Source organism: Brassica oleracea, chromosome C3, assembly GCF_000695525.1.
Source record: "Brassica oleracea var. oleracea cultivar TO1000 chromosome C3, BOL, whole genome shotgun sequence".
NCBI classification, from domain to species: Eukaryota; Viridiplantae; Streptophyta; class Magnoliopsida; order Brassicales; family Brassicaceae; genus Brassica; species Brassica oleracea.
In genome coordinates this window covers 6,835,262-6,862,557 of record NC_027750.1, presented here as the reverse complement: position 1 = coordinate 6,862,557, position 27,296 = coordinate 6,835,262, and the positions used below count along the sequence as shown (strand labels likewise).

The window sequence follows — 27,296 nt, the reverse complement described above, 5'->3', positions numbered from 1 at the left end:
CGGCAAAGCAGAGAAGGAAGAAGGAGTTGATGAGAGAGAGTACCGCAGAAACATTGGTTGTCTTCGGTACTTGTTACATACGAGACCTGATCTTGCGTGCAGTGTGGGAATCTTGAGCAGATACATGCACAATCCCAAGGTATCACACAACGTGGCTTTGAAACAGGTACTCCGTTACTTGGCAGGGACATTGAGCTATGGTTTGGTGTTTGAGGCAAAGTCGGATGAGAGTTTGGTTGGCTATAGTGATAGTAGCTACAATGTTGATCCAGATGATGGAAAGAGCACGACTGGTCACATTTTCTACCTCGGTGGTAACCCCATTACATGGTGTTCTCAGAAACAAGAGATCGTCGCATTATCATCATGTGAAGCAGAGTTCATGGCAGCGACAGAAACGGCGAAGCAGGCGATTTGGCTGCAGGATCTTCTCAACGAGGTGCTTGGTCGTCCCGGCAAGATTGTGGTGATAAAGATCGACAACAAGTCGGCAATAGCTCTGTCCAAGAACCCGGTTTTTCATGGACGCAGCAAACACATTCACACAAGGTTCCATTTCATTAGAGAATGTGTTGAAAAAGGACTTGTGAATGTCGAACATGTTGCAGGAGTAAGACAGAAGGCTGATATACTTACGAAAGCATTAGGAAGAGTTAAGTTTGTAGAGATGAGAAGTCTCATTGGAGTTCAAGACTTGAAGAGAGAAGATTTCAAGCTTAAGGGGGAGAGTGTTGAGATAAGCATGAAATAGCTTAGAGTACAAGCTACCTAATCCTATTGTGTTTGAATTTATCTAAAGGATTAGGAAATAGAGTTGTGTTAATCCTAATGAGTTTAGGATAATTATAAAGTTATATAAAGAGATGCAAGGGTGTTTGCATATCTTATGAGTTTGAGAGCTTTAGTTTTTTGAGTTGTTTTCTAAAGCATTGAGAGAGTTTTAACAAAGCGTTCTTTGAGAAATATAGTTCTTTGATTCAATACGAACGAATCAGAAGCGGGGAGATGTTGCAGCTCGTCTGCTGTTTTCCGCTTCAGCAACTGGGTCGGTTCGTGTCATGGTTCTGGAACTATATCTGTGTTCCACCGCCTGAGATTTTATATTATGAGAGATCATCATCATCGTCGTCTTCTTCGATTGTTAATAGCCAGAACTACTATCATCTTCATTTGGAGTGACTATGTTTTTCATTTCAAGTATTATTTTGTATAGGAAAAAAAAAACTACTTGGCTTGAGTTTGGATAGATCGGAGTATGTTTATCAATCCTTGTTTATAGAAAAACAAAGTAGTCATGAGATCTTGAGTATTTGGTGGTGCATATAGTTTAGATCAGTCTTTTGTTGATAATGTTTTTGTTAATTCGTGAAGGGCTATGTAATGTTACATACTTTTAGGCTAGAAACTAGTGTGGATGATCAAGTTCTCAAGTAATGGTTCTTCTTTGTGTAAAGATCGGTTTTTTGAAGCAGAGTGGTCTCAAGATAAAGCGAGGTACGTTAATCTCAGATCATTCAACTCACTTAGTATCTTCTTTGGGAGTGTGTAATCCATTTTAGGTGGTAAAGTTTGAACCTTTATTGTGTGTGTTTGATAAATTTACACTGTATTCTTCTTGGAGGTGTCCTACTGATTAGTTCTTTTGCTTGTCTTTTTCTTTCAGGTTTTGAGAAGTTTAATGGAATCCAGTTCAGGATTAACGTTATATGGCAGCGGTGGCTTGCCACGAGTTTTGGGCCTTCTCCAGTATGATACAATTGTTCTTGACTAGATGCAGAGCGTACCTTCTCTCAAGATTTGTGTTATGTTTCGGTTCTACATATACCTTTGTTGGTTGAATCGGTTTGGTTGTCATGTGGTTCTTTCTTGTAGCAACATAATAGGATTAGTCTCGTCTTTCCTTCAGCCAAATGTAAGTTAAACGAATCTAACTTGGGCCGGTAGCCAAGTCTGCGGATAGGGTCCATATCTTTTCTCTTTATGAAGTTCATGAGGTTGTATTGTTTTTCAAGACTCTAGAGGCTTGAGAGCTCTCTCTACTTATAAAACCTGAAGTTTTTGGCAACAGCCTCCATAGATGTGAGCAAATGGAAATTTAGGAAACATGTTTTAAAAACAAATCCAGTTTTAAAATAAGAAATGGTAGTTATTTTTACTTATGAACTTTAATAAAACATTAATTTCCACAAAAAGAGCATTGGAGCTATTTGAGGTTAATAAGAATGATGATTGGGGCATTACTTTTACTATGGAGGTCTGGGAATAAACCATAATTATCAGTAGATAATGAACATAAGAAAGAAGAAGATGAAGATGAGGATGTAGAGTGAGTGAGTGACACTCGTACTGTGTTTTTCCTTGTGTTTATGTGTGAAGTTCCAATATCAAAGTAATAACAAAAATAATTTAGTGGGAAAAAAAAGAAATAAAAACAAAACAATAATTTGGAGAAATATATGGGTTAGGCGGCCAAATCATGTTACTTGAGCACATGGAAATCATCCAATTTCATTGTTCTTTACCTAAAAGAAACAATCAAACAGCTCATTACTTCTCTCATATCTACTCATTTCACACACAAATACAAACAAAAACATATTAAGTTTACTAATCATTGGTTTCGTACCTGTGGCCCGTCTACAGTACGAAACCAATGCCGTTTTCTCTCTACACAAAGTGGTGATGATCATAATCATCGCACGTTTTGGGCTGTGTTGTGAAACCAGGGAGAAGGCTTTTACAATCCTTACACATCTCTCAAGTTATTGCAGAGTTGAAATGAGATAATGGGTGCTCAAGTTTTTTTTCTTGAAGGCAGATCTCATTTCCCTCTGGTTGATTTATCTTTCAAGTTTTTATTCAGCCTGAGCATCTGCATGTTGTTTGATGAATTGTCAGTTGATGATGAAATCTAGCTTGTCAAGGTATCGACTTAATGAAGAGAATGCTGAGTGGATTATCTATGTCTACGGTTCTAGCCAAACAACTGCACTTTGATTTGGTGTTAAAAGTAAGTTATATGTGAATTTTGCGCGTCTTTAATTTTAACTTAGAGCTGATTATGAAAGCTGTGATTTTAATCTGAATCTAGGCAGAAAGAAGAAAAGGTTGGCTTTAAAAAAAAATGACGAAGACCTACCCTAAAGCGAGTTGTTTTTGGTTTCGTATGTGGACCAGATCACAGACCATAAAGAACTTGAGATTAAGAAGATGTCTGTTTAGTTGATATCCTATATGAGGTCAAGGCTCGCAAGCTGTCCTGATTGTGAGCGGTAACAATGCCTAGTTGCTTTCCTATTGACAAGCCGTCTCTTCCTATGTGAAGCCATAGTTATGTGGAAATGCTTCCACCAATTCTAGGAATCACTAAAGCTTTGATACGTACAACTACACAACAACAAAAAGCCAAAAAGTGTATAGACAAGTCTAGTTTTAGCTTTTTTTACACATTAAAAGACCCTGAAATTTCTCTCATAGACTTAAGATTAAGGTGATGTATTGGGGGATTATGTTAGTGTGAAATTGATTTTGTTGTATTGTAAAAAAAACTTTTGAAAGACTAATGTTTCTCTGATATCTAACATCATCTTCTGGCTAGACGAGAGAGGACAGAAGAAGGTGTTCTTGTGGCTTTCTTGGAGATTGTAGCTTTAGGGCTATAAACCCTTTTGTAACTTTGATCTATCATTCCTCCAGTGCTCTTTGCCTTTCTTCTTGCTCCATAGTTTCTATTTTTTAAACCTGTCTTCATAAGATCTTCAAGACTTTTAACATTTGCTAGTGATGTGAATGACTGAGATTTTCCTTCATAAAACTTTGACAATCCTCTCCTGCGAAAATATGAAACAACTTTGTTAGATAACAAAGATCTTGAGCTGAGAAAATCTTTATTTTCATTCATTATTAGGTATTAAAACCCCCCCATAATGTTTTAAGAGATTTTTCTTACTTGATTGGGAGGTGTGACATGAGGTCAGAGAGATCTTCAAGAGGTCCATTTGAAGAAGACGAAGAAACATCATCATCATCCTCTGTTAAATCAGATGAAGAACACATGGAAGATAACGAGCAAGATGATGAATCTTCCTCGAAGAATGTTTCAGTTTCTAACATCGATCTTGAAACTCCTTCAACAATGTTTTCTTCTTCTCCGGTCCTCCTTGAATCTTCATAGATCATGTTGCCCATTTGCTTCATATTCAGATTGAAATGAAGAGTCATCTTTGAAATGAAGATCGAACTCAAATTAATAATTAGGATTCTTGAAACAGGATAAAAAAGACAGAACACAGAAACATGAGTTCTGTTTACGGATATACATCTACATTTATATATAGGGGGGATATGTGAAGAGGTTCCAGTTATATTTAAAATTTAAAAGAAAAAGAAAAAGGATAAATACATGTGTGGGTATTACTTACGTGCAAGCCGTGGATAACGTTGACCCTTTTATTTAATTTTCACATCTATCTCCAAATATTTGTTTTCGCCTTTTTTGTTATGATCGTTATCTATAATCTGTCACATATGTTAATTGCTATTATTGTGTTTCTTATATGCGGTTCTCATTCTATGGGCCGTCACTTTCATATCCCACTTTTATGTGTTAAAAAAACTATTATTGTAATGTATTTTTTTCTTTAATTTGTCATTTATGAGGTGATATTCATTTTTATATCATTGCAATCATATCAAATACCAAAAATTAGTTAGGATGATCATAAGATAGCTAACAATCCTTTCTAATTTCTATACTAAATATAACAATAAAATAAAATTAGTTTGTGTCTAAATAATACTTTCTTTGTTTTACAATGTAAGCAGTTTTAAGTAAAAACATTAATACTATAAAACTTGTTGCCTAGAAAAAAAGGTATTTTAGTATATATTTTCAACTAATTATAATAAATCTACAAAATTTAATTAGTTATACAGTAATTAATAAATATAAAATTACATTAAAATGTTTAAACTAGTTATATTTTGAAACAGAAAAACATTTACAACTACTTATATTATGATAAGGGAAGGAGTAGTATATGTAATATGCCTATGTTAGAAGATCTGTTTAGGAGCGTTCAATTCTCCATGGTAGCTGTTGCTCCCTCCGTTTCAATCTAAGTATTTTTATGAAAGGAAATTTTCGTTTTAAAATAAGTATCATTTTATGATTTTAATGCAACATTTATTAATAAAATTTTTCTGTTTATTTTTTCATTGGTTAAAATATGGTTAGGTGTATGGGTGATGATGTTTTTATTTTAAAAATGTACAAAATTAAACATTTTCTTAATGCGTATGCATAAGTCTAAAACGACAACTAAAATGAAACGGAGAGAGTGCTAGCGAGAAGATAAGACCAATTCTTTTAAAACATATCCGAATCATGTCCTCGTCACCACTATCGTAACCCTTTTTAAAATTAATTTCCTTGATTCTGTCAATTGGACCAAAAAGGATAGTTCCCATCAACTAGACGACTTTTCCTCAATTTTTATATCGAAATAGTAATATAACATAGATATATCCTCAAAATATATTATATTTTTTGTCTATTGAAATTACTCTAAATCCTTAAAACAAGAATATTTCTCGGCTTCAAACATTCTGGACAACCTACGCTGCACGGAAGTTTCATAGGACGTCTGTTTTCTGCTTTGGAACCGGAACTTTGTGGAAGCTTACGGAATCTCGTTTCCAAAACGCTTCTAAAATATTCTCTTTAAAAATATGTTGGAAGCTTACGATTCCGTTTTGGAATCACGCTTCCATTCTTTTAAAGAAAAAAAACACAATGTCTTATATCAATAAAAATATAAAATTATAGTTTTTAATTTATATAAAATCCAAATTTTAATAATATTGAATAGAGATAATATAAATATACAAGTATAAAAATTAACAATATAAATTATCTTTATGCATTGAGGTTTTTATTAAAGATAATCATATATTCAAATATATTATGTCAATTAATTATAAAGTATTAAAATAATTAATATAAGAATTTATTTTAATTTAATTTATGTGTATTTTCACAGTTTTAATATGAAATCATTTCGAAATTATTATAAATGAATAAATGCTTTATTTTAAATTTCAATCATATAATTTTTAATTCTAGATTTTTAAAAATCTTATATATATATATATATATATATATATATATATATATGAATACGCTTTCAACACGTACCCGCTTCCTAATTATTTTAAAATTTTCGTTTCCGCGCTTTCATACGCTTTCGCTTCCACGTACCAGCTTCCGTTTCCAAGTAACATAGCGGACAACATAAATAATACATTTTTATTGCAATGCTGATTTTACGAAATTTAAGGATATGTGCACTAGTTGAATTTTCAGTGAGTTTTTCACCAAACTAAATTATAAAGAAAGAAAAAATAAGAAATAATTTCCTTTTAAAAAGATTCTAATATATGTTTGAGATATTCTACTTGCACATAATAATTTTTTATTAATCTAAATTTTTTTAAGCATTAAATTTATCATCTAAAAGCTCTAGTGAATCTATCATAAAGCCTATCAAATATAAATTATCAAGATTTTTACATTATGAACACACATAACAAAATTCAAAGTAAAATCTCTGGTACTTGAATATTGAGATTGCAAATTGAAAGTTTGGGGATGTAAAATAGTTCTGATTCACGCATATATAGATATGATCCTTCCTTCTTTTTTTTTTTAATTTCCTTTTAGGTTCTAAACAAATAAAGTCCCAGCAAAGAAAGAGAAAAGATAGCCTTTCAAAAAGATATTAATGAATTACACCTTTTGAAAGTTGGGTGTATCTGACTATCTGGCAGGAGTGTTTTATTGCGGACTAGCTGGAGCAGTGAAGGAGCACCAAGATTTGGCAAAGGAATTCTCTCATAAAACCTCCACCAAATTCTGTTTCCATAAAGAAAATTTCTAAAAATTTACGTTTTCTGATATAATATATTGTACACATGGTGTGAGTTAATATTTTTTTTAATTGTGAAGTTAAAGTTAAAAACTCTTAGGGTCCGACTGGTGACCATCCGGGAAACAAGAGGAACGAATAAAAAAGGAATGTACGGGAATAAAATACCAGGAATGAAAAGGAATGGTTATTCCTTATCAAATTTGACAAGGAATAATTTTGTTCTTTAATTCTCTACAAAAAAGGGAATGAAAGGGAATGAGAGGAAATTATTATTCCTTGTGAATGGTAATTTTTTTTAGGAACGTCAGGGAATACATTATTCCTCGTCGTTCCCTGGTCACCATTCATACCCTTAAATTATCTAGTTGTAAGTCATTACTTTAATTTCCGTTGGAATGAATCTTTTTCTTAAAAATAATTAATTTATGATAGTTAGATTTGGCCATAGGAGTTAGGTATGGGAAATTTACCATAAATCGAAATCCCGACATTAGCTCGAACTGAAAAAAAAAAAACTGAAACCTGATCTGAATCGTTATAAAAATATATTTAAATGGGATTTAAGATCTATTTATTTTTGGGTTCAGATACAATCAGAAACGAAATTCGAACTAGAATTTGAAAATAGCTTAAATTAATTAATTTTTTTAATCTTTTTATATATATGCTAAGGAAATATTCACAGGACCAGGTAGTCAGTTACATATTTCATGAGGTACTTCAAATATATATGTAGGCTGTAACTGTAGACTGTGGATGGATTTTTGGAATAAGTATTATACTGTATATAAATTTATATTTAGCTAACTCATAATACATTGTAATCAACGAGAATTTAGTGAAATGTCACTAATAAATAATAATTTCCAAACAACCCCCAAAAATTTGTTAAGAAATATATATGTTTTCAGAAATACTATTCTATGAATTAGTTTATATGAAATGCTTTTATAAGTTTATAAAAATTAATAATTTTACTTTATTTTCATTGCCACTTTATAAGAAATTATATATATAAACATGTTATACAATTTAAGAAAGATTTTGGTAATGTTTCTGGTAAAACTCTATATAAGACTTTAAATTATTTTTATAACTTGAGTTAAAAAATAAATTTTAATTTTATAAATGATCACAAGCGCATAAAACTCATATTTTTGAAAAAATGATATTTCGGAGATAGTGTCATAAAAATCATTTATTGTTAATTGTATATTACAAAACCAGCTGAACATTTCACAAGAAAATGTCTTTGTAACATGCCTAAATATATATATATGCTATTTGACTGAACTGTGTAACAAATATACATTTGAACTGTGTAAGAAGTTTTATTGATCTTTTTGTGGATGGTTAATGAGACGATGGCCAGGGGGTATATAGTGTTACGAAGATCGGTGAATTTTTAGTTTCATTTTATTATTATTTGTGGTTACTCATTAGTCCTATCCAATTATGTTAATTTCTCTTGTTACCAACTTTCCCATTTTAACACATCTACAGGTTTTTATAAAACTCTTGGTAATGTACGGGTTTCCAATGCTAGTTATTCATATTATGAAAGATGTAAATGCAAAGCTGTGATTTCTCTGCGTAGCGTGTCCATATTTAAAAAAAGGTTAAGTCAATGTTCTAAACAAAAATATTCCATAATTCTTTTTAAACTATTTTTTTGCAAGTGATTGGATAATAGAAAATGCTCTGTAGGGTCCGTACTTATATATATATATATATTTTTTTTTTTGAACAGATGAGGGTGTTTCTCTCTCTCCCTCTCTTCTTCGTTTGTGTGTCTAGGGTCCGTACTTATTTAAAATGACCGATTAATTAGTTAAAAATGACTTACATTTCAATGATAACAGTAGGTGCAATTAACGTGAGCTAATATAATAGTATCAGGCGATAAAAACAAATGAAAATCTGAATATGCTGATCATAACTTGTATGATACGCCTGTCATATTGGTCGTGGCCAAACCGCGGGAGACTTGGCCACGAAGAAACTACTAACTAAGATTTCAATATAATATTCAGTATACCTTCGCTCAGCGTAGCTTATTTATAGCAGATGCACAAAGCATCTCTATAAGACATAAACTGAAATAAGAGTTGAGTAGTCCAAGTAACATGCAAACATCAGGGCTCAAAAATGCGACAATATACAGAAGACAGTCGTTGAAGAGAACTGGTTACGAGGAAGGTCATAAAGAGCACACAGAGATCACGGTCAATACCAACGAAGAATCCAACAGCTTGAAGCCATGCGAGGATCCTGAGAAGTCACTTCTGAGACAGGGCCATTCGATGAAGAGTAGTGTCTCGGTACTGAAACGCATAGGGTCAACAGTTACTACAACTGTTGCTTCTTTGGCTTCGTTGACGCCGGAGACAAAACCAACGCGTCGGCGGCTGAAATCCAGCACAGAGCTAGCGCTCAATGGTCTCAAGTTCATTACCAAGGCTGATGGCGTCGCTGGTTGGCCTCGTGTTGAGAAAGATTTCGATAGGTTAACCGAGACGACCGGTGGTTCATTGGACCGTTCCGACTTCGGTGATTGTATAGGTAAGCATAAGCTCAAGTTGAAACACTTAATGTGGTTGGATAAGTTTCCATTTGGATTTGGTGAACTTTTGCTGCAGGGATCAAGTCAAAAGAGTTCGCAGAAGCACTGTTCGACGCCTTAGCAAAGAGGCATAACATAACTGGGCATGTAATAAGCAAGGATCAGCTGCAAATAATCTGGGAGAAGATCAATGCTCCGGACTTTGATTCGAGGCTACGAATTTTCTTTGACATGTAATGTTTCTTGAAACCCTTTTTTTTTTTCTTGATTCCTTTATTATTATGATCCAACACCAACTCTTTAAGTCTCATATGTCTGAATTGTGTTCAGGGCCGATAAGGATTTGGATGGGGGGTTGAATGAAGACGAAGTAAAAGAGGTAGACTTTTGATTCTTAGTATTAGAAAAATCTAGAAGATCTTTGTAATCTTCGTCGTAAATAGGTTTCCCTCTTCATGTACAGATTATAGCTTTAAGTGCCTCTGCCAACAAACTGGATAAGATTAAAAACCAAGCACGTGAATATGCTACTTTGATTATGGAAGAACTAGATCCCTATGATCGTGGGTACATCATGGTATGTTTCTGTGAACTGGTGAATCAACTCATAACATTTATTTTCTCACTCTTTCTTTTTTTTTATTATCTCTCTCTAGCTAAAATTATATAAATCTCGAACTTGTGGATATATAAATAAATACTCTTTTCTATTATCCAGTGGTTTCTTTTTTGTTATGGACTAAGCTCTCTGCTCAGACCTGCTTTTTTTCAAATTATTCCCCTTTTTTGATAGTATCCAGCAGTCTGTAACAAACCCTTGGCTTTTATCCTCAGGGTTCTTCCCCCGACACTGGTCGGAGGGACCGCCTCCGCCACTCCTTCCCGCCGGAAGCCACCGCCGAAGCTCCCTCATGTCTCACATAACTCTAGAATTCACCTCCTCCATCGTAAATGAAGTCTCACCAACGAAAGTAGGCCGGACCGCTGGTCCCTAATAGCTCTTGAACTCCTCAAATTTCCTTGTGGTTACAGGACTGTGAAGATCTTGCCCTCGCTTTTGATTTGGTTATTTGTGATACAGAGACACTCTTACATTGTCTTTGGTGGTATCGTATCTGTATCTTCCAAGCTGCTCTCACCACCGACTCTCACAGACTGACAGTATGCATCGCCGGCTGTCTTCTACGGAGAAAGGGAAGGTTGTGGTTTTAGACCACAAACCAGCGCCACGGTCAGGCAGAATTCGGGTCTCCGAACCTGACAACCCCCCTAATCTCCACAAACTCTCGCTTACGCTAATCGGCCGAGTCACTAACCCGTCGGTTCAAAAGGTCTGGTCTCTCATTCCGTTCTTCACCGACCACTGGAAGTCCGATATACCACCTGTAGGTTCAGATTTGGGCCAAGGAATGTTTCAATTCCAGTTCGAATCAGAATCTGACCTGCTCACTGTGTTAGAAAAGCGCCCTTACCATTATGCCCGTTGGATGGTGATACTGCAAAGGTGGGAACCCTCAATCTCACCTAGCTTTCCCTCAATGATCCCTTTTTGGGTCAAGATTCAAGGGGTCCCGCTTCACCTGTGGACTGAGGTATTGCTCGTGGTATTGCGGAAGACATTGGAACATACGAGACTGCAGAAATAACCTCGCAAGCTCTGCGTGTTAGAGTCCACGTTAACGGACGCCCCCCTCTACTCAAATCCTCTGTTATTGAGTACCCAAATGGAGATGAGGTCCATGCTGCTCTAGTCTATGAGAAACTGGAAAAACACTGTCTGACTTGTGGCAGATTAGACCATGAAGTCAGAGACTGTCTTGAAGAAAAGCACCGGAAAAAAGCCCAACTTGCAACTCAAGAGGAAAAGAGCAAGGACCCGGCTCATAGATTGGACAGAGAAAGACAAGATGGTCGTAGCTCTTACGGTGGGCCACTGAGGCTCTCCCCCCGCAAAGTCAGGCCCTACCAACCATATGCGAGAAGTGAACAAACACATCGTCCTGGAGCAAGACACACATCCTCTAGAAACGATAATCCTGCTCACTATACTCGCAGGGATTCCCACTACAGTGAAAATCGCTGGACAGATAAAGTTTCCAAGGATAAGGAAACATTGAGTTACGCTCGAAGGAATGAAGCTTGCCCTTCTTACCTTCAATCTTCTCCCCGGCGAGGGGAACATGATAAGTTCAGTGGGGTGTCCCACTCAGGTGTCTCTTCTAATGCTACTAGGATGAGAGAAGATTCAGGCCGGTTGGCCCAAGAAGAAGCTAGACATGCGTCGGCTAGCAGGGAGGTTTCCCAAGATAGGTGCTTCGCAACACTACCACTCGCAGCTATGGAAACGGCCTTGGGTGAGGTCCGTGACGTTATGATGCAGTATACTAGATGTGCTGACCCGTCTGAGAGTGCAGCCCGTAGAGAACGCGTGAGGCAAGCTGAGGCGCAAGGACAATTAGAGGAGTCTGCAGCTCAGATGGTGAGAGCTTCCCTAGCAGGCAATGAGCCGACAGAGGACTCACCTGTATCACCACATACCCATAACTCTGCAGGCCCCCAAATGCGCTTACCTCTATCTAGCAGATTGGGTCCGCCATAGGAAATCCACGTTGCGTCTTCACCAAGAATCCCTGTTATGGACAGACTTGGTCCCCTACTTGATGAGATAACTACGGATGAGACGGCCGCCACTGCTGAAAATATTCCGCAAACACCAAAGAAGAAACTGGGTAAACCACCAGGAAAAAGGAAAGTTGCTGCAAGCCCACTAGCGATAGGGGGAACAACCTCTCGAAGTAGAAAGACCCAAACCGTCAAACCACCAAATGTTCGCAGGAAGGCCACAGTGGAACCTGGTAGAGAATACAAAGAAGGGAAAGCCCCCAAACCACGGCATAGCAGAATTGTAGCGACACAAGCTGGAACTCCTCGTGAGGAGGAAGGCGCTAGTTCGGATAACATACCGCTATGTAACATGATGCCGCCAACGAGCAGGCGTAGGATGGATTTTCGGGTCCATTCCAACCCCGCTCCTTAGCTATTGCAAGCTGGAACTGTCAGGGTTTGGGGAATCTCCAGACAGTTCGGAGAATGAAAGAGATACCGAAAAAGTTTGACCCCGATATACTATTTCTCATGGAAACTAAAAACCCCAATGATGTCGTTCTAAAGAAGCTGAGCCATCTCCACTATGACTGCAACCACCTCGTGCCGCTGACTGGCCATGGTGCACGAGGCCTAGGACTATTCTGGAAATCTGAGCTTAACCTCCATGTTTTGGATTCTAATCCGAATGTAATCGACACTGTTATTAAATTTGAAGGAAAAAGTTTTTATTCTTCCTTTGTTTATGGAAGCACAGATAAAAAACAAAGGAAAGTATTGTGGGATCACTTACTTCAACAAGCTCTAACCCGTGATGAAGCTTTGTTTGTTACTGGAGACCTGAACGACATTCTCTCCTGTGATGAAAAAGATGGTGGAGTTATACGGCCAGAGAGCTCCTTCTCAGACTTTAGGACGTTCTTTTCTGAAGGTGATTTGTTTGACCTCCAGCACACGGGTGATCCACTATCTTGGAGAGGGAAAAGAGGAGATGATGATGAGGTTGTCCGCTGTAGACTGGATAGAGCAGCTACAAACACCCGCTGGGCAGAATGCTTCCCCACGGCAAGATGCCAGTACCTCGGGTTCGAGGGATCCGACCATAAACCCCTCATATCTTTCTTTGATAAGGGCGGTAAGCGACGAAGAGGAGTGTTTCGGTATGACCGATGGCTCTGTAAAAATGAAGAGGCTAAGCAGGTTATCGCTGATACCTGGGCAGGACTCTCCCATGCAGCGGTCACAGAGAAACTTGCGAGCACCAGAAGTGCTATATCCATGTGGAACAAAGCGCAGCAACGCAATAGCATGAAGACCATCGAGCTAAAGAAAGCACAGCTCAATGACGCTCTCTCAAAACCAAAAGAAGACACGGCGCTCATCCAGGAGATATCAACTCAACTAAATGCCGCATATCAAGAGGAAGAGGAGTACTGGAAGCAACGTAGCCGTTTGTTATGGTTGAAGCTTGGAGACCGTAACACTGGATTTTTCCATGCAATTACTAAGACCCGAAACGGAAGAAATGCCTTCTCAGTGATCGAGAGAGAGGATGGTCAGATGGGCTATAAAGAGGAAGAGATAGTTCAAGTTATAGGAGATTACTTTGCAAAACTATTCACCTCAACCCCCGGTGAAAGAGCAGATGCGGTGCGACGGGCGCTTCGCCCCATCGTCTCGGAAGAGGATAATGTCAACTTAATAGCTATACCTACTGCGGAGGAGATAAAGGAGGCGGCATTCTCCATTCACGCTGATAAAGCCCCCGGGCCGGATGGGTTCTCAGCCGGGTTTTTCCACACCCATTGGGATAAGATTGGGCCGGACATAGTTAAAGAAATCCAAGAGTTCTTTGTCGGCGCACCACTACCAGACTGAGTCAACAACACCCACATTCGCCTTATCCCAAAGGTTACGAACCCGCAGAAAGTCTCGGATTATCGACCCATTGCTTTGTGCAATGTATACTACAAGATCAACTCCAAACTGTTGACAAGACGATTACAACCGATGATGGAGAAGCTTATTTTTGAGAACCAGTCGGCTTTCATCCCGGTCCGGGCTATTGGTGATAATGTTCTTATCACACATGAGGTTCTTCACTACTTAAAGACCTCCAAAGCGGAGCAACGATGTGCTATGGCAGTCAAGACAGACATGAGCAAGGCTTATGACCGGCTTGAATGGGATTTTATTGCGCTTGTGCTGGCTCGGTTGGGATTCCACCGCAGCCTTATAGGCATGATAATACAATGTATTTCATCTGTTACATACTCCTTCCTCATTAACGGCTTGCCTAGAGGGAAGGTAGTACCGAGCCGAGGGATTCGTCAAGGCGAACCCCTCTCTCCCTACATATTCATTATGTGTAGTGAAGTCCTCTCGGGATTATGTAATAGAGCTCAAGAAGAAGGGTTAATCCAAGGGATCAAAGTCGCGAGAGGATGTCCCCGGATTAACCATTTACTTTTTGCAGACGATACAATGTTCTTTCTCAATGCCACAACGGCAAACAGTGAAGATCCGTTGACAATACTGAAGACCTATGAAGAAGCATCTGGACAATCGATAAATAAGGAGAAGTCGGCGGTTACATTTTCTCGTCGAACACCAGCGACGCTTAAAAACTCCATCAAGGCCACATTACAAATTCAAAAAGAAGGGGGAGTGGGAAAATACCTTGGACTACCGGAGCATTTCGGACGTCGCAAGCGAGATCTTTTCTCTTCCATTGTGGACTGTATCCAACAGAAAGCCCGAAGCTGGTCCACCAAATTGCTCTCTTCCGCGGGGAAACTAGTGATGTTGCAGAGCGTCCTCTCGGCAATTCCATCCTACTCCATGACCTACTTTAAGCTCCCAGTTTCACTTTGTAAACGTATCCAGTCTGTCATCACACGGTACTGGTGGGACAATACTGAGGGAGTCAAGAAGATGGCTTGGATCTCCTGGGACAATATGGCCAAACCAAAGTCAGTAGGAGGACTTGGCATGCGAGATTTCGAGAAATTTAATGATGCTCTACTTGCTAAGATTGGATGGAGACTTCTCAACAACCCACACAGCTTGCTGGGTAAAATCCTGAAGGGAAAGTATTTCCCGGATGGAGAGTTCTTGACAGTGGAGGAGACATCTGCTATATCGCACGGGTTGAGAAGTGTTTTGCTGGGCAGAGACCTACTCATAAAAAACATTGGATGGGCTATTGGAAATGGGCAATCAGTCAATGTGTGGAGCGATCCATGGCTAAGTCTAACCAAGCAAGAGCGACCTATGGGCCCTCCGACGGAACAAGGTGCTACCCTCACAGTTGCGGATTTGATCATCGCCAACACTGGCCAATGGGACAGAGGTTTGATCTAACTACTGTTACCAGAGTATGAAGACAAGATCATCTGCATCAAGCCGAGTATTACTGGGTGTCCAGACAAGCTCATTTGGCTAGGTACAAAGTCTGGAGTATACTCAACCAAATCAGGATACTTCTCTGCTATTGATGAGCCAGCTGGGGTGGCACAGGTGGACGCAGGTTTTAACTGGAGGAAGAATGTATGGAACCTAGACTGCGCTCCTAAAGTTAAACATTTCTCCTGGAAGGTGCTAAAGAGAGCGTTGCCAGTTGGTGAGCGGCTCCAAGAAAGACATATTGACGTTGATCCGAAATGTAAACGGTGTGGCTGTAGTGAATCTATCACTCATCTCTTCTTCCACGGTCAGTTCGCACAAAAGGTCTGGCTCCTAGCCCCCCTTGCGAATGAAGTGGACTTTAGAGGAATAATAGATTTACAAGCGGCTTGGTCATCTTTATGCAACCAACCATGTCTCCCTCCTACGGGACTGACCTCTGGAACGCTAATCCCCTGGACGCTCTGGTCCATATGGAAAGCAAGGAACAAATTTGTATTCGAAGGTTTCTCCGCTTCGCCTGAAGAGACTCTCTCAAGTGCTATCAAACTAGCTCGGGAATGGAAGGATAATGCAAAAGCAGAACCCACAAAAATCTTACCTCGTGTGCGCCAAGAGTTTTCAGCTCCGAGTGGAGTTAGAGTAGTCAGGTCGGATGCAGCGTGGAGATTGACAGAGAATGCAGCAGGACTGGGGTGGACGTTCCTACCGTCCATGCCAGATATGAATTACCAAAAGAGTGTCCAACATGTCACCTCTCCCCTGATGGCTGAGGGACTGGCACTCAGAGAAGTTGTCCGCACTTGCCAACGTCTAGAACTGGGATCAGTAAGGTTCGAGTCCGACTCTGCTCTACTCATCAAATGCTTAAACGCGGAGTTGGATATCTCAGAATTGCATAGCGTTGTCTCGGATGTTAGAGCTATTGTGTCGGCGTTTGATTATGTTTCTTTTGGCTGGATCTCTAGGGAAAAGAATGTAGTTGCTGATGTATTAGCAAAGAATGCTCTCCTTGTAGTTGAACATTTGGTAGTTGTGGATGCTCTTATTGCTCCCAACTAATCGCTCTGGTTTTCCATTAATGTAGTATGTGTTTCAAAAAAAAAAAAAGAATTACACCCTTTAAAAATAAGGAAAACTGGAAGGAAAAAAACGAAAAAGATAAATTATGATTTTCTACATGTCACATATTTTAGGAAATTAACCTTTACTGCTTTTCGAAACAGTTATAAAGGTTATAAATAATTTCTTTAATTGAAACACAATTTGACTAGGGTTCTTTTTCGCTTGTGCCCCAAGTTTCCCCTTCAGTTTAATTAGAGACTCAAGTTAGGGTTTTCCAAAAACGAGAGCGAACCCCCACCAGACAAAAAAAGATGGAAGAACCGAGCATCAGTGAGTTGCCAGATGATTTGATCTTGAAGATATTCTCATTGCTTCCGCTTTATGAAGAGAGCATTGCAACACGTCTCTTAAACAGATTACGAATGGAGGGTCCATGGAAACTGGTGCCGAATGTCAGCGTGTTTGATGATTCATATAATAGTTTTGTGAATTTTATGAGTTTTGTTTACGCATCTTTGTTGTTCAACGAGTCTCAAATTCTAGAGAGGTTTCATCTCATGCTTAACCAGAAATATTCAGCTTCAGACATCAACGTTTTGGTTAAATTTGCGGTTAAGCGGTCAGTGAGAAAGCTGAGGATTCAGACGTTTGAGAATACCCTAGAACTGCCGAGTTGCTTGAGTAGTTGCGTAACCCTCAAGTCATTGATACTCCGTCAACTAAGCATCGAGGTTGTTCCTTCTTGCTTTCGCTTGCCATCTCTCAAAAGTCTCCACCTTTTCTCGGTCGAGTTCTCAGGTGACGTGTCTCTTGCAAGTCTTTTACAATCGTGTCGGGATCTTGAATACTTGGTTGTAAAGGATATGAAGTTCAAGACTGTTCCGCGTTGGTTTCAGTTGTCCTCTCTCAGAAGCCTGCACCTTCTTTCGATCTCGGGCTACGAATCTGTTGCAAGTATTTTAAGCATGTGCCCTTTTCTTGAAGATTTGGTTGTGAAACAATCCCAAGTATTCAGACATTATGAGCCTACTTTGATCACTTGCAGAAAACTAAAAACATTGATACTCCGTGAACTAACTATCAGTGTTGTTCCAGCTTTGTTTTGCTTGCCATCACTCAAAACTATGCACCTTTTATCTGTTGGGTTCACGGGAGGCGAATCAGTTGCAAGTCTTTTACGAATATGCCCTCTTCTTGAAGATTTGGTTGTGAAACAAACAGAAGTAACCCATAGTAACGAGTGTACTCTGAGTAGTTGCAGAACACTAAAAACGCTGACGCTCAGTGAACTAAGTATCAAGGTGGATCTGCCTTGGTTTCGCTTGCCATTGCTCAAAACTCTGCACCTTTTATCGGTCAAGTTCGAATCTATTGCAAGTTTCTTACCAATTTGCCCGCTTCTTGAATATTTGGTTGTAGACCAATCCAAAGAAGACGGCAGTGTGGTGTTCAAGGAAGTCCCGTATTGGTTTCGCTTGCCATTGCTCAAGAGTCTGCACCTTTTATCGGTTAAATTCTCGGGGGACGATTCAGTTGCAAAGCTTATACAAAATTGCCCGGTTCTTGAAGATTTGGTTATAAACAAAACCAGAGATGACAATGTGATGATATTCAACATCAACACGCCTTCTTTGAGGAGCTTGTCCATCGATAACTCTATAGGGAAACGCGCCTACGTTGAGAAGAATCATGGGTTTGTGATAAATGCTCCTTCTTTGGAGAAAATGGACTTTAAAGATACATTCAGTAACTTTCTAGTGTTTGAACATATGCCAGAGGTGACCAAGGCTAATGTCCAGGTTCTTTGTGGCCATTCTAACAAGTTCGTAGGATCTCTTACCTCAGCCCGTCATCTCTCTCTATGTTGTCTATCTTCAGAGGTAAAAACTATGTTACTGAATCATTTTCTCAAGATTCTCCTTCTATGTTCAATATAGTGAATCATTCACACTTTAAGTGCAGACTCCATATCCTAGTGGCACTACTTTCCCTTATCTTGAACATCTAGAGCTATGTACACGTTGTGCCGGATGGGCCAATCTACTTGTTTGTATACTTAAAGACGCTCCAACACTCAAATATCTCAAGCTTAAGTCGGTATGTAGTATGGATATTTTTCACTAGTATGTTATATGAACAGTATAATACTAACACATAATGTTTCTCTCAGCAACATGGTGCCCATTACAATGATCCGATGATCCTATGGAAGGAACCAACAGTTGTTCCGGAATGTTTATCGACGCATCTCGAGATCATGGAATGGAGACAATATGAAGGCACAAAGCACGAGAGGAATGTGGCTGCGTACGTGCTAGCAAACGCTACTTGTCTAAAGACGGCGACATTCTCAACAAGATGTAGAAACAAACATCATCGCATGCTCAGAAAGTTAAAGAAACTGAACAGAGTTTCAGAGACATGTCAGTTATTGTTTGACTAACTCTTTATGTTATCATGTCTGTCTAGAAGACCTGTGAGATTCTTAAGGTTCTTCTACCTTTTGTCTCTGACTTTATTTTTGGTGTTTATGTGTTTTATTTTCCGAATCTCTAGATCTTTATTTTGTGAAAACAGAGCATTTTTCTGCTTACATGTTAATCAACATATAAGATTCATACCCTCTCTGCCTTTCAAGGAGATGACTCATCTCCGACACATATTATTCTCCTTGTATACAATCTCTCAAGTTCTCATGTCAAGACACTCTTATCCTTTGATACGTCTCTTTATGAAATGTCATGATTTCGGTGGGGATGTCTATTTTATCACATATTCGACCAAAAAGTGTATATTTCATATTAAAGGAAGAAGACAATAATAGATAATAAAATCTCGTTCAATTTTGATCATCAAGTAATTGTAAACTTTAGAGACGCATTACACATCATGCATCTTATCATATCATATCATATCATACACCAGAATGCAGAAGAAGAGAAGAGGACTTTTACTTATCTAAGGTAGTTAACCGGTGGTTCCAAAGTGCCAACAAGTATCCCGAGATCAATATCCTTGTCCTCGAACTTTTTTATGAATGGATGACTCTGTGAACATTAACAAAAAATCGCATGTTTTCATCAAAGATCCTCAAGGTTGTTTCCAATAGAGAAAAAGAGAGTGGTGAGTAAGAATTACTTACCAAGAGGTCCAAGGATGAAGCTCTTGCTGGAGGATCTTTCTGTATGCTGTTTGAAATGTAAAGAAAAACCATTTGAAGCATTAGTATCAACTCTTTTTCTGTTTCCATGCAGAGTAAACGACAAAGCATATAATGAGTAAACCACTTACCAGGCTGATACAAAGGAGCAGAACTCAGGTGAGAACTGATCAGAAGGAGCAGTTGGTGGTGGGTTCTCTACGATTGCTGCCAAAAGCTCATAAAAGCTAGGCGGGTTTTGCTGATCTTCAGATTCTAAATAAGGGAATCTTCCTATTGCGCATTCTAACACTGACATGCCCAGACTCCAGATGTCGCTGCTGTAGTCATATGCGCTTCCACTGATCCTCTCAGGCTGTGAAGTAAGAGAGTAAAATAAAGAGGCATGGTTATGTATATGTTAATAAACAAGAGCTTCTTTCCTAATGTAGTGATCTTGGAACGTTTTCGTACCGACATATAGTTGTAGGTTCCAACAAAGGTGTCCCTCTGTCCCATGGAGCTAGCAAGACTTGCACTGACACCAAAATCCGAGATTTTAACTTCTCCTTTATGGTTGACAAGAAGGTTTGATGGTTTAATGTCTCTGTGTATGACATGTCTTTCGTTGTGCAGGTACACAAGTCCTTGCAAAACCTGTTTACAAGAGGGGGAAAATAAGTAAAGAGTGATAAATCATGAGAATGCTTGAAACCATTTGGTGGAGTATAGGACGTTTCAATTGGACCTGTTTACAGACAACAGCGAGGTAAGGCTCGAGAATAGTCTTCACTTGTCGTATCACATCCGCAAGAGATCCACGGTCCATGTACTCGAGCACAAGGGAAAACGCTCCATTGTGATAGAATGAGTGGTAGCAGACAACTACATGTGGACACTGAGACGAAGCTTGGTTTATTTTGAGCTCCTGGACAATTTGCTTTCGGATTTCTTCTTGTATGTTCATCTGTATAACCTGTGATTCATAAAAAAAGAAGAACAAACTCAAACCCCAAATGCTCATGAGTTCATTACAGAACATATAATAAATTCCATGTGAATCTTGATCATATTATCAAAAGAGCATAAATTGCAACATTTTTTAAACTCTTGAAGATTCAAATAAGAGAACAAAGTAGTTATCTTGAACGTACCTTCATAGCAAATAGTTTGCCAGCCCATTTGTGTCGAACTAACTGAACAACTCCGCCGCTGCCTTTTCCTATGACTTTCACACTCTCCAAGTCTTCAGCAGTGATTTCGAAATCAAGCTCCTTGCTATCAGATGGCTATTAACAACAAAAACACACACAAGGAATTGTCCTTACTTGCTTTCTTCTATACAACAATGGATTAATGTTTGAGGTAAGTGAAGTCACCGTTGATTGCTTCTCATCTGAGATCAGCCTCCGCCCCTTCTGGTTAAGCAGGAAATCTCCATCGTGAAACGTTCCACTTGCAGTCCTGTACGCAATTCACCAATTAAACAAACCAAGTTTCCACACTGTTTGTTAGCTACGAAAATCGAAGACGATTAAGTTCTTCCCTTTTTGAGATTTCAATTGAATTCGATCAAATCCAGAAAAATGGTTCAAATAAAAAAACAGATCGTAGGACAGTCGGGGAAGTTCAGGATCCAACTTATTATCATAGATGCAAATTTGATGATAATCAATCAGAAGTGCGATTTCTAATCGGGAGAACTTACAAGAAGGAGGAGATTGGGGTTTCTTGAGCTGGAACGGAGAGCTTAAGCTGCTTCAAGTTTGATTTGAGCTTCATCGGCGCCATCTAGGGATTATCGCTTTCGCCCTCTCTCTAAATAAGCAGTTTTTTAGAAAGAGAAAGTGAGAAGTGGAGAGAAGAAGACGATTCTTCGTGGTAACGGATATTATTTTGAACGCGTGAGACCGGGAAAATTAATTAGTATATAATTACGGAAATTAAGACGCGCATAGTAAGATTTAAATGGGCCCTTAATCAACCCATTAGTCTAAGCACGGTTTAAAAATATTCCCTCGGTTATCTCCGGTATTTATGGACAGATATCAAAAAGAAAAGCCTGTATTTTGCTCAGCATTCAATCCATTGATTCCTTTAATTTCTTGTGTAGAACTTAGAGCTACAATCTCAGTTCTTGCAACCCTCATTCCTAATCCTAAAATACAAATTTGGTCGGAAAAAAAAAACTGATTCTGTCTTCTCTTCCCCCAATTTTTATTTCCAGACAGTTGCAACGGTGGAAGGTCGAAGAAGCGCCGACAATCTAGATGTATGTAGCAATAGCAAGAAAATGTAACATTTGTTCCTCAACGGTTTGGTCTTGGTCTAGAAGTGTGACCAACAAAGATTTTGTCTTTCTTCCTGAAATGGCCTTGTTGTACAGACATTCTATCTGAAAACTTGTGGTGCAATTGAATTACCTGTGTCTATGATCTTGTGATCTGAATCTATCTTCATTGCAATTCACAAAAAAAAAAAAACTCAATCTGTAGAACTAATGTAATGGGGTACCATACTACCATTCATTAAAAATTTCAACTCTGACACATGAAGACAATAGTTTAAGAATCATACAATTCATCACATGGTAGGTAGTAAAATGCAGCCTGACTTTTAAATGATTCATCACATTCAGCATATATAAATAGATTTTCTCTCATAGTTTAACTAGAATATAATATGAGCAACATCAGCTTAGATTTCAGAGCCCTGATTCAATGAGGTAGTCACCGAGCCTCTCCACAACCATATTGCACTGTCCAGGAGTCACTGGTTCCTCATAGATACCAAAGACTAAGGCTTGGGTGGTCTTCTTAATGGTAACACCACCAGCTCCCTACAATGTAAGCAAAAAAACTTACATTGGTTAATAAAAACAACAAAAGAAAAAAAAAGGTTCATCGAGATCAACTCAAGTTTACCTTCTTTCCTCGAATCACAGCGTTTGGCTCTCCTTGGATTACCATGTACTTTGCGCCATTGATGAACAATCCCGTTGGAGCAAGTGATCCAGGTTCAGATAAGTCTTTGTTGATGCCTTCGATTTCCTCAGGCTTCAACTAAAACAAGTTAACACATGTGAAGCTTTGTGAGAAACAGTATGAGAATCAGGAGACCAAACTCATACCACATTTAAAAAAAAAAAACACATGTCCATGTCCAAAGTCGCAACTTTTTATTTATTTATAAAAGGCTTAAAAATGATTCAATCTGTTCATAGAGGAACTCGATTGAACACTCAGTAGACATCACCAAACGCGCAAAGATGATAAGAATCAGTACTGGCTGAAGAAACAAGCACTAACCTGAGGGAAATTTGCGCTCTGAGCCCAGACGCTACCGTCTTGGCCGATAATTGCGGCGGCGGTGAGGCGCTGCTCGTCCCCGAGATCGCACATCAAGTGGTCGTCGACGTAAGTCTGCCACGACATCTTCGTCTGCTTAGCTCTCTGCTTCTTCTGTGGTTAATCAGAATGTTCTAGAGATAGCGTTGAAACTACAAGTGTTCGTGTGTGTGGTACGAGTGGCATTTACGCAAATAGATGTACATGAACGACACGTGTCAGTACAACAATCAAACTGTCGTATGTAACAGAAAAAAAGACTATTGTTTTTTTTTTTAACTTCTAAACTTTATTGATATCAAATGAATATAACATATTACATGAAATAAAAATTACATAAAACATGTTGTTAATAAAAACGTTAATAAGAACTTTAAACAGATGTTTCCTAACACATTTGTAGGATAGGCTGATTCGCTGGCTTTCCTCCAATTCGTTCTTGGTCTTGTATTATCTTTTTTTATGGCTCTTAATTTTTGTGAGCAAATGTCTTTTTCTTAAAAGATGAATGGATCCATCTTTTACATCGCCATCCGTCCCAGTCCCAAACACTTCAGCTGCAGGAGATAACATGCTTTGTTGTAACTATCCATGATGACGTTGAAATTCTTTTGATTTGTAACGGATAAAGCCATATCTTCAATTTGTTTTGTTGAAAAAACATCTGTGGACTCCTTGTTTCTGTCAACGATAACACATCAATGACTACCGCTAAAGGCCTCCAATAAACTACCACTCGATGACTCACCGCAAGCATTATCATATCATTCTCCCCATTACAGGAAGAGTGGGTGTGGCGAAGAGATGATTGACTCAGACGTATCTCCATTGTTTGTCCAATGCACGACCATGGCGGTTTCCAATACCAAACTACCCATGTACAATAATGATACTCAATCGACAAATCGAGAGACATAAGGAAACCGTACCCAAAGGCCGGACAAGAACACTCCCAAAAGGAGACAACAACCACGCCAATTTTGACGCAGACCATAACCGATGACCACAGGAAGGATAATGGTGTGGGTGCCGCTACCACGGTCCCTAACCGATCAGACTCGCCATGACTCGGAATAGATGAAAATAGAGTTTGGTGTCGAGTGGAGAACTGCAGTTTCGACAACTCAGATGGACACAAAACCATCAAGATATGGATGTGGCAAACAAAAAAGAAAAGAAAACAGAAAAATCCGGCGGTCTTAACCGCCGGAAAGGCAAAAAAAAGACTATTGTATTTCACGATAAACCGTCGTATGTTGGTAAATGATAAATTGAGAGAAAAATAATACTCCATTTTAATAAATGGAAAACCCAAATCAAATTTAAGGAGGAGTTATTGGGAGATGAATTTATATAGAATTTGTAAATTTTTAAGAGTTGATAGATTTTAAAAAATCACGTGGATTTGTGAAAATTTATATACATTGACTTATGAAATTTGATCATAATTTTATTAGATTGATATAGATTTTCATAAATTTGTATTACTTTTTTCTATCATTCTTTTTGTAAAGTAAATATATAATTCTTTTTTAAAAATCATATAGCATGATTATTTATTTATTTTCTTTCAAACTAAAAAATAATAATAGTGATATATACAAATTAGGCAACTCTCTTAAATAATTTTTTTAAAAAAAAATTGTTATAAAAAGAGCATTCAAAGAGGAAAATAACTAAAAGATGTTTCGTTAAAAAGACAAAAAAATATTTTCCCCTTTGCTTTATAGATATACAAATAATAAAATAATAATAATAAAAATAATAAAAAGTTTTCTGTTTAATTTCGAATTACATGTTTTTTAAATTCTAACTTTTTACAATTTTAAAATAATTTATTCGATTTTTTCAAAACTTTTGTCAAATTTTCTTTTTAAAATTCAAAAATTCTTTTTGAAACTATTTAAAAAAATTATATTAAAATTTTAATATATATTCAAAAATGATAAAACAATATAAAAATTATATATTCAAAAATGTAAAAGTATATAAAATGTAATAAATTATAGTTTTGGACATATAATTTAGATTTAAAGTGCAATATATATTTGGTAAATATAACTATTTTGTTTTCTAGTTTTTTATCACATGGATTTTGAAAATCACATGAATAAATATGATATTTTGAAAGTTGAGTCTTATGAGTAAAAATGAATAGAATTTGTCTCCAAGAGATTTTGAATAACAAGAGATTTGAATGGATTTTGTAAATTCGTAACAATAGATTTTATTAAGATTTTAGAAATCCAATAACCAATAACAATGGAATCTCAATTTTTTTAAAGTTCATGAGAATTCACTTATCGATAATATCTCCTAAGGAAAATGGAAAGATTTGTTTAATAAATAATAGAACACTTATTTCACTTTTAACTTTTTCAAAATTTTCTTAAAAAATCTTTCAGTCTTTTTTTTTGATCACTGGGTTGCTCTCTGGAATCCCGGAGGAGTCGAACCCGGGTGCCTTGGGATCCAGTTCACTCTAGTGTTACCACTAGGCTATTCTGTCCCGGCAAAAAAAAAAAAAAAAAAAAAAAAATCTTTCAGTCTAACATTAACAATAATGAAATGATTGTAAAATAACACTAGGATTTTCATTTGATATCACACCAGGATTTTTTTTAATGATTTGTGCGAAGCACAATTTTAGGAGGTGTTATTGGTTTATATATTTTGATTGATTTAGAAATCCATATAGTATTTATAAATCCAAGTAAAATATGCAAATCCGGAGGTTTTTTCTCGGATTTGAGTCTTTGTATTTTTAACTAAAAAATCCAAACAAATCCATTCAAATCCATTATAAAATCAAATATATTAGTAAATCCGTACGATTGAATAACACTTGATTTGATACAGAATTTATGAATCATTAAACCAATAACACATGATTTTAATACATATTTGAAAATCATAGAACCAATAACACTAGATTTAGTTCGGATTTTCAAATCCATTAAAATACAACAACCAATAACCCCTACTTAAGAAATCCTAGAAACCAATCAGCTAAAGGGTGACAATATATTCTTTGTTATGGACTTTAGTGTAATTAGTAAAAGTCACTCTGTTGGTTTTAAATATCTAATAAAATCAAAATTTTATAATTCTGTACTTTATTATTATTTTCATTTTTTCAAAGTTTGTTAGGAAAATATAGTGTTCTGAAACGTTTTGAAAGATATATTTCTCTTCATTTAGCTAGATTGTAAGTCTAAACAAAAAAAACTGGAAATGCTACATTTTGGAAATAAATTTTCTTTTATTTTAATTTTTTTATTTTAAAGAACATTAAAGTATATTATAAATGGTATGTAGAAAACAGAAAAAAAGGGCCACAATAATACACATTTTTCACTAGTAGTATTTTATTCTGGTTCTTTGAGCAGTTGCATTGTTTTCAGTTGACCATCAACAGAATAATCGATTCCAGAACACTCGATGATTCATATGTTTTCACTGTGTATAATTTATTTTAATGAATTATACACGAGTTGTTTCCAAAAATAATTATATACAAATGATTTTGTATTTGTTTAAAACGAATAAGCAATAGAATTGTGAACTTTATAGGCTTTTGTCAACTCTTTGTCAACTCTTTCTGAATTTTAGAAATATTAAAATAAGATTATCTCTTTGTTAGCAGCATAGAGTTGCTTGATACATGACATCTCAAAAAATAAGGCAAAAAGATTACGAAAACTATTAAACAAATATGCAAACGTAAAATAGAGACAGCCGGCACATCAAATATGATTTGTCTTTTTTTTTAATCAAGAGATTATGCTTCTTTAACGTCAGAATATTCCTTCAACATTGAAACAGGCCTACTGATTAGAATTTAGAAAAGACAAAAGGTGGAACCGGTCAAGACGCAACCTCATACTCTCATAAACTTAATGGTTAAAAACACTATTTTATTTTATTTATAATAAATTTCTAATTATGAAAAATTAGATTGAAAAAAAAACTTTCGCAGTTTTCTTATACTTTTATTAAAAATATCATTCACAGTTTTTTAATAAATTAGAACTTTTTAAATATGAATATTTCTTTCTTTAAAATCCATAAAAATGTTAAAAGCGGCACTATTTGAAACGAATGAATAAAATACTATTTTACAAATAGTTAATTTAAATTACTTCTTTTCCAAACCCCCAAGTCAACTATGTCCGTAGATGGACACTTAAAACTGTTCTAGAATAATGTGAATAATCTTCTCCAAGTTTGAAAGTTCTTTTTTT

At 37.1% G+C, this 27,296-nt stretch overlaps 5 protein-coding genes and 1 long non-coding RNA gene across 6 annotated transcripts; 3 read left to right on the top strand and 3 right to left on the bottom strand.

The window, feature by feature from the left end:
- Positions 1 to 989: 989 nt before the first annotated feature.
- Positions 990 to 2,072, top strand: LOC106335538. Its single transcript, XR_001268734.1, has 2 exons — positions 990 to 1,494; positions 1,664 to 2,072. It is a non-coding gene; the product is annotated as an uncharacterized LOC106335538 (long non-coding RNA).
- A 1,295-nt stretch (positions 2,073 to 3,367) lies between these two features.
- On the bottom strand, positions 3,368 to 4,332 carry LOC106335537. The gene is made up of 2 exons (XM_013774082.1): positions 3,950 to 4,332; positions 3,368 to 3,830 (listed from the first exon to the last, which is right to left on the bottom strand). The coding sequence occupies exons 1-2, from the start codon at positions 4,219 to 4,221 to the stop codon at positions 3,584 to 3,586; spliced, it is 519 nt and encodes a 172-aa protein (XP_013629536.1). The 5' UTR covers positions 4,222 to 4,332; the 3' UTR covers positions 3,368 to 3,583.
- A 9,777-nt stretch (positions 4,333 to 14,109) lies between these two features.
- Positions 14,110 to 16,563, top strand: LOC106329761. The gene is made up of 2 exons (XM_013768405.1): positions 14,110 to 15,448; positions 15,524 to 16,563. The coding sequence occupies exons 1-2, from the start codon at positions 14,110 to 14,112 to the stop codon at positions 16,561 to 16,563; spliced, it is 2,379 nt and encodes a 792-aa protein (XP_013623859.1).
- A 302-nt stretch (positions 16,564 to 16,865) lies between these two features.
- On the top strand, positions 16,866 to 19,072 carry LOC106333758 (putative FBD-associated F-box protein At5g56560). Its single transcript, XM_013772170.1, has 3 exons — positions 16,866 to 18,446; positions 18,529 to 18,663; positions 18,737 to 19,072. The coding sequence occupies exons 1-3, from the start codon at positions 16,878 to 16,880 to the stop codon at positions 19,007 to 19,009; spliced, it is 1,977 nt and encodes a 658-aa protein (XP_013627624.1). The 5' UTR covers positions 16,866 to 16,877; the 3' UTR covers positions 19,010 to 19,072.
- Positions 19,073 to 19,339: 267 nt separating this feature from the next.
- LOC106332241 (mitogen-activated protein kinase kinase 6) lies at positions 19,340 to 21,591 on the bottom strand. Its single transcript, XM_013770720.1, has 8 exons — positions 21,414 to 21,591; positions 21,085 to 21,169; positions 20,860 to 20,994; positions 20,454 to 20,681; positions 20,180 to 20,362; positions 19,858 to 20,081; positions 19,709 to 19,754; positions 19,340 to 19,613 (listed from the first exon to the last, which is right to left on the bottom strand). Exons 1-8 carry the CDS (start codon positions 21,494 to 21,496, stop codon positions 19,521 to 19,523), a joined length of 1,077 nt encoding a protein of 358 aa, XP_013626174.1. The 5' UTR covers positions 21,497 to 21,591; the 3' UTR covers positions 19,340 to 19,520.
- Positions 21,592 to 22,208: 617 nt separating this feature from the next.
- Positions 22,209 to 23,209, bottom strand: LOC106332224 (profilin-5-like). The gene is made up of 3 exons (XM_013770700.1): positions 23,014 to 23,209; positions 22,630 to 22,767; positions 22,209 to 22,544 (listed from the first exon to the last, which is right to left on the bottom strand). The coding sequence occupies exons 1-3, from the start codon at positions 23,137 to 23,139 to the stop codon at positions 22,410 to 22,412; spliced, it is 399 nt and encodes a 132-aa protein (XP_013626154.1). The 5' UTR covers positions 23,140 to 23,209; the 3' UTR covers positions 22,209 to 22,409.
- Between the last annotated feature and the right edge of the window lie 4,087 nt (positions 23,210 to 27,296).